Consider the following 7,496-nt stretch of genomic DNA (forward strand, 5'->3'; position numbering starts at 1 on the left):
TATTTGGGTATTATAATTGCAAGTAAACCTGGTAATCTTAAGGATATCTATTCCCCTGTTTTAAGTTTAAGCTTGTCTGTTACTTAGCAATGCTGTTTGAAACACCTCTTCCTTATTGGAATTCTTAGCAATGCATCTTGTTCCGCGATGTGTTCTGGTCTTTAATGGGGGTTGCAGGCCATTGGGTTTCCTAATGGGTTCATTATTGATGTTTGGGTGATTTGTTTCTGCTACCTTGTACAGAAATTAAAATTATATCACACATTCATATACTCAGAGTCTTGTGCACTTTACAAGAAGATGAAGTCCCCTTTCACCGAGTCTCGATCAACCTGGACAGTACTCAAATGATAGATTTCTATGTATATCTATATCTTTACTCCCTCAGTACCATTGATTTATAAACAAATTGTTTGGATACGGAATTTAAGAAAATGTGTAATTTAATAAGAAAAAGTAAGAATAGTGGATAAAGTGTTGGTTTCAACTAATATTTAATGTATATAACGAGTATAGTGGATGTAATTGGATGGGTTTAATTTTTATTTTTTAAAATTCTATTATTTTTTGTAATATTTGAAATATATAAAATTGAGTGGAACATCCAAAAAAATTAGTTTACAAAAATAAATGAGAACGAGGAAGTAACAGATAATAGATGGTTATAAGGTTAACCTGTATGCATGCAGCATGTATGTAAGGTTCAATGCACCATACTTGGCAAAAATAAAATTTAAAAAAGGGTTCAATGCTCGGTCGTATTCATTTAGCAAGATCTGTGTTATCCATTATTTCTTGTTTCCTAAATAATAGTTGATTAAAGGGATTTTTGCATAAATACTGAAGTTGCAGAAAATATTTGCAAAAATACGGATTAATCTCATATGCAACCACATATACAATCGTTTCAACCTCATATGCAACTACATATATAATCTGCGTCCGTATTTTTGCAAATATTTTTATAAAAAGTGATATTTTTGATTAATTTTCTTAATTATTTTAACTTTTAAGCAGGCTATATTCAAATATTTATTATATAAATGAAAAAAGAAATAAAAAATGTACATCTTGTACTTTTCAAAACGTAACTTTTAGTTTTTTAAAATAACAAAAAAAGATATTTTTTAATATTTAATCAAATTTTGGTTAATTTGAGTTTTTAAATATAGTTATTTCCTAAATATAGTTTATTTAACAGATATAGCTATTTCCTATTTGCTAAGCCCATAATTTCTTAATAACCACACTGATGATGGAGATTGGAGAGCTTAATCCAGTTGATAACGAAGTGAACGAAAATAAAGGGCAAGGTATTTGTAGCTGCAGCCATCAGATGACTTCAAACTTCAACGGCAGCAGTTCCATCAGAAACTTGGTTATTTAAGACCTCGCTCCCGAGTTTTTTAAAGAGAAGGAAGTAAGTGATAAAGAAAGTAAAGTACTTTCATCCCATTTTTGGAGTGAAAGTTTTGGAATGAAAATTTGTTAAATTTACATTCATTACCAACTGATTTCGCTCATTTTAAAAACCCGGGAGTACAAATATATAAATATAAATGTAAGTGAAACTACTTTACTCACCCATCACTTACTTTCCCTCCTAATTAAAACTCAAAGAGTAATAGATTTAAGTAAAACTAACTCTCCCTCAAAAAAATGTACAACTAACAGAGAACAAAATTTTGTTAATATCAACATACGGGCATGTACACATGATTGAAATTAAATTAACTTATAATTATATTGTTGTCGAATGTTTTTTTTTTAAATAAGCAATCAAATGATTTTTTGAAAAGGTATGTACATGATGTAATCTTTCAACTGGTATTTTGAATAATTGATCATAAATACATCGCCATAAATTTTTTTATTATCGAATTAACACCATGAAAATTTCGCAGATCTGTAATATCGGACATGATGAACTACAAACAAACAAAAAAATGAACTCTCACAAGGAGAGGCAATTAAAATCAAAATAAATTGAAAAATTATAGAAAATTAACAAGAGATGAACTAACAATAATAAAGAGAGATAGCGCCTTTCCCCGATGAAAGCCGATGAAAACCCCTTAAATAACAAATAAGAGGCAGGCTACTTCTATAATCTTCTGTATTAAAACTCACCGATTTTACCGATTTTACCGATTAATCACTTAATTAATCGTTTTAATATATTCTGATAATTTCATTTTATAATCTGATTAATCACTACATTTTTTCTTAAATTAATTTATTTAGTTTAATAAGTTAATTATTTTTGTATCATATTAAACACCTCTAACTATACTCTGATTAATCAATCCGATTAGTTATTGAAACGTTGTTCTACCGAATAATATCAATTTTTGATTTTTAAAATAATGGTATCATCCGGTTACAAAAATCATAGATGATCTCCAACAGAAACAAATTTAATTGTAATCGAGCTATGACTCATATTCATATACAGTATCGATACTTGGTACTCGACAGTGATTCAACAGTACCCAAAATACTCAGGATCTTTATCTTGAATATCATATGCATTTTGATATAGGATGGGCCGATTTGAGGTCATGTCAACTCTAGATATCGTTTTATAAATTGTGGGTATATATATATATTTATGTTGTGTGGGAACGAAATATGAATTTACTTGTATACATGTATAATATATTTGGATCCCGTTAAGTATATAGGTTAGGGACTTGGGAGATGCAATGAACGTAGAGATCAATAATGAAAACGGTGGGGGAAGGCAACAAGTATCCATCAAAACGACAGAGGAAAATATGATGCTGGGGGTTTGAGGGGCCTTGGACTAATTAAATATTGGACTAGTATTACTTATCTCACTTTTAATTTCACCAATATGGTAGCAGTTTGCAGCTCAATATCAATAAAAAGTTTGTTTCGACTGGTACACATTTCATTCCCGAGCTTAAGAGGAGTATCGATTAACTCTTAGATTCCGAGTTTAAAAAAAACGAAAACAAGTGTTGATTAAATAAATTAATTTCATTTTTATGCATAATTATATTTCTGAGTTTTTAAAAATTGCAAAAACAAGTAATTATGAATGGAAATTGGACAACACTTTCATTTCAAAAATAGGATAAAAGTACTTTACATACTGATGGTATCAAAATTACGATTATCCTACGGAAATGATCGTTAATATCTCAATAATACATACATTTCCAACCATCCCCTCCTAATGGCTCCGCATGACGTATCACAGGATGAAGGACCTGCGCCTACCGAAGGCATGTCCATGCACTCGGAATCCGTAGGCCCCTAACATTCGCAAGCCACGAGCACCAAAGATTATGATCGTAGGCGTTATTTTCGTTATCGATTGGTCCCATATTACGATCTTATCCTCTAACATTACACGTGTCACTCACTTGGATACCCTGTTACTATCTTCCCCTTTTCCTTCTTTCACGTGTCATAACCTATAAGAGTCACCTATCTATTAATCTAGGGGAAAGCTGGTTAATAATAGGAGAATAAAAAAGAACATTGAAGAAAGCAAAAGACGGACGCAACAAAACAATATAAATAAAACACACTCAGTAAAAAACAATAACCTTAGCCATCACATACTTATCACTTACTCCTCTCCATTTAAACTCAGGAATAAGGTCTAACTTACATAACATATTTATATAATAAATAAATTAATATTTGAAAAGAAAGAAATTATTTAAAAAAACTAATTTTTGAAATAATTAAAAATTGTACTTCACAATTTACTACTTTCATGTGATATTGTTATTATTCCCTCCGTCTCCTTTTAATTGATTTTAATTAGGCGTTAATAAGTCGTACTTAAATATAATTATTATTTTTAATACTTATATTCAATTAAAGTTCGGAATATAAGCTTTAATTTGATATAAATATTAAAAATATATCAAGTATAGCTAGCTTATTTCTTGTCAATTTGAGAAAAGTGCCAGTCAATCAAACATCCCTTAAAATGAGATAGAGGGTGAGTATTAACAATCTACCAGTGTTTTGTATTCCCGTATTTCGTGTTAATACATATAGCAATTGATCATTACATACATAAGCGAATGTAAGCTTCAATAGATACAACATGTCCATGCATGGCAAATGGTAAGATGAGAGGAAGATAGAAAGATAAGTTAGTTGAGCAAATGGAGGGGACATGGACGAAATGGACAGTGAATAGTAATGGAAACAATATTGATGAAGGTGAAAGAAAAAGAGAGAACTGAGAAGAAGTTAGAGATTAGTTGTCATTAAGAAACAAGACTTTCAAGTTTCAAACATAGTTTAGGATATTGTAATACTCTATGTAAATTGTAAAACATAGTTCCCCACCCGATATGTCCCTCTAAATTTAAAACTTTTAATATACTAGCTAGGTTTATCAGTAGCTAAAAGTTTTAGGGCCGTGAATTAGGTCTCGTTTGTTTCGATATAGCTCAATCATTTAACTGAAATTTTTTGGAATTCAAAATGAATTATAGTGTGTGATTTGTTTTATTTTAAATTAGGTAAGTGAATTTCAAGTTTCACGGGTTTTTAGTTATCACAAAATATTGAAAATTAGTTATTAATATTCATCATGATCGCTACAAGTTACAAATGCTAAAAGTTAGTATTTTATATTCACAAAATATTGGTGTAGAACTTATTAATAATGATAGATCATGCAAAAAATCTCCACCAATAAAATTTTATAACTCATCAATCACATTTTTTTAACATGTGCGCTCATGAACACACACTAGATAAACTCGTATTTAATTATTTACCAAAACTAATTACGTAACTTCTAGTTGTATAGCAATAAATCAAAAACTAGTATTATAATTATCTTGAAACCTGTAATCATAACTTGGTTGTTGAGAACTTCAAGTTATTATGTAATCACAAAATTGGCGAAACAAATCAGGTCTAAGTCACTAACGGATAACTGGTTTATATATGACTTCTGTGATTACTGTGTTTAGTTAGACTTAATGCAAATTTAGTTTTCAGATTTAAAATTAATTTAATTATCTGATAATATAATTCAAAGTAGATCAGTTGGTGCAAAATCATATCTCATCAAGTGAAGCAACTAATTAACAATTAAGATGTCCACATTCTTGATTTAAAAAAATTTTGGCCGATTATATTAAGCTTTCCTAATCTAATCATACTTGTTAAGAGATAAACTTCTAACAAGATTTTCATGTTCCCTCGAATTAATTAAAATAATAATATATTAATTTTATAAGCATATGAAATTAAATTTGTAGGACCAATCACGTGAAAACCATGCCCAATAGAAGTCAGCTATAGCCCCACCATTGTCTGTTTTTCTACAATAGTCTAATATGTATATTAAAAAAATCACACAAATAAGGCAAAATAACAAATCTTCAGCCCCTCATCACCGTCATTTCACTATATATGCTGAATGCGTACTTACGTTGCATTATTAAAAACGAAACATTGAAAGTTTATGGTCAGTTACGATGAACAATTTCAAGAATCCGCAGAACCAGAAGCACTACTCTAAAAGCAACAAGAAGAAGAGGCTTACACAGGAGCAAGTAAGGCTACTAGAGGCAAGTTTCAATGGAAACAACCGGCTCGAACCGGAGCGAAAACTCCAGCTTGCGCGGGAGCTAGACATTCCCCCGAGACAAATAGCCATTTGGTACCAGAACAAGCGTGCACGTTGGAAGAATCAGAGCCTTGAGTTGGACTACACAGCTCTTCATATGAGGCTAGAGGCTGCATTAACTCAAAAGAGGCAGCTTGAGAAGGAAGCTCAGCGCCTTCGGATCGAGCTACAAAAGTCACAGGCGGAAATTGCAGTTAAACAACAGGTGCAAATGTTTCACACGCAGCCTCCTCTTGTTTCGTTATCTTCAATCTCAAGTAATTGTGATGAAGTAAGGAGCTCGAGCTTGCACGAGGATCAAGTGAATTGTTCGTGGATGCATGATCAGGCCATGCGAGTTGAGGAGTTCTATGCTTGTTTGATGGGCGCAAATGGATCAAACTTTAACTCAAGTACGTGCTAATTACGTACTGTTGCACGTGTTTGATATCTATCAGCTGGAAACGAGCTGCCTATCAATTGTACTCGTCAATTTATTCAACATGTGTGAATTGTAGATAATTTATATTTTACATGTATGCATTCTTGTGTGAAGATAAACTGGAAACCAGCTGCGGCTCCGTCAATTGTACACGTCATGTTCAACATGTGTAAAGTTGTAAATAATTTAATTTTTACATTTGTAATCTTGTGTGAAGTTTCCAAACGCTTCTTATATTTGGGTCTCGGGCCCCACGGACTGTCTGTTGATGTGTGAATGATACGTATTGTCAAACAAAAGATTGGTGCAGTTATTGAGTATTTGCCCCCTTACGGAAGGTTAAGGGTTCAACTTCTGTTAATTAGCAAAAAAATTAACCAAAATATCTCTTTTTGTTAGACAATGACCCTTTTCAAGATATTAGAATATATTCTAAAATCTTGAAAAGGACCATTCTCTAACACTTTTCAACGTTTATGATATCTTCAACTAAATTTTGAACAACCACTTTGAATTGATTTGGAATGAGTTGAGTGTACGTTAGAACCGATTGAAGCATTAATGAGCCCTGCATGTGTTAATTCTTATGAATTAGATTGTTTGGTAGTACAGAAACAAAATTTAAAACATTGACAAAGGAGTTGTAGGGTTTGCAATCAGCACTCAAGGAAAAAAATGGAAAAGACGGTAGAGCAACTCTATAAATTTGATTACGTACCAACCAAACACCCCCCAGTACTAGAAATTGATGGAGGTCAGGACAGGTTATGTAATGTATACAAGACAGTTAAAGAGTCGAGTCCGGTACATGGTTGCATCTGCCGGACTTTTCAATCAATGTCTGTGTGACTTCCTTCTTAGCTATAGCTGTACTGCAGCAGTTGTGATTGAATTTGGTGGTGAATGTATGTATGCAACCTAACTTAGTTTGGGACTAAACACAAGCAAGAAACACTACTACCGATTGACTGTCAAAATAGCAAACCAAATATGTTAATTTTTTTCTAAAATTTATAACATATCACTAAAATATATATAAATCTTAATATTTGTTTCGTGAACAACTCGGTTCGCAAATAACTTGTACAAAGTTAATAAGTTACTTAATTAATTTATTTTTAAAAAATAAAATTCTGAAAATAATGAATATTACCGAATGCATTCATAATAGATAAATACAATTGATTTCTATTAAAATTATAATTTTTAAAAAAGCGGAAAATTTCCCCCACTTTTGTAACCAATGTTTTAAAAGTGCAGGAAATTTCCTTTCATTTGAAAATATCAAATTCGACAGAAAACGGTTGAATTTAGGAATGTCAAAAAAATTGGTTGGCGGGAAAATTTCCCTCATTTTTTTGGAAATGCTAAATTCGATTGTATGTGGTTGAATTTAGGAGTACCGCTAAATTCAACCGTATACGGTCGAATGTAACATTC

At 31.5% G+C, this 7,496-nt stretch overlaps 1 protein-coding gene across 1 annotated transcript; it reads left to right on the forward strand.

Moving 5' to 3' along the window:
* Positions 1–5,483: 5,483 nt before the first annotated feature.
* LOC141697620 (homeobox-leucine zipper protein ATHB-52-like) lies at positions 5,484–6,038 on the forward strand. The gene has a single exon (XM_074502105.1). It carries the CDS (start codon positions 5,484–5,486, stop codon positions 6,036–6,038), a length of 555 nt encoding a protein of 184 aa, XP_074358206.1.
* The last annotated feature ends 1,458 nt before the right edge of the window (positions 6,039–7,496 follow it).

Source organism: Apium graveolens, chromosome 11 (genome assembly GCF_009905375.1).
Source record: "Apium graveolens cultivar Ventura chromosome 11, ASM990537v1, whole genome shotgun sequence".
In the NCBI taxonomy this organism is placed as follows: Eukaryota; Viridiplantae; Streptophyta; class Magnoliopsida; order Apiales; family Apiaceae; genus Apium; species Apium graveolens.

What these genes read in the sequence shown, in the direction of transcription:
- LOC141697620 (XM_074502105.1), top strand. Translation starts at nt 5,484, where the DNA reads ATGAACAATTTCAAGAATCCGCAGAACCAGAAGCACTACTCTAAAAGC.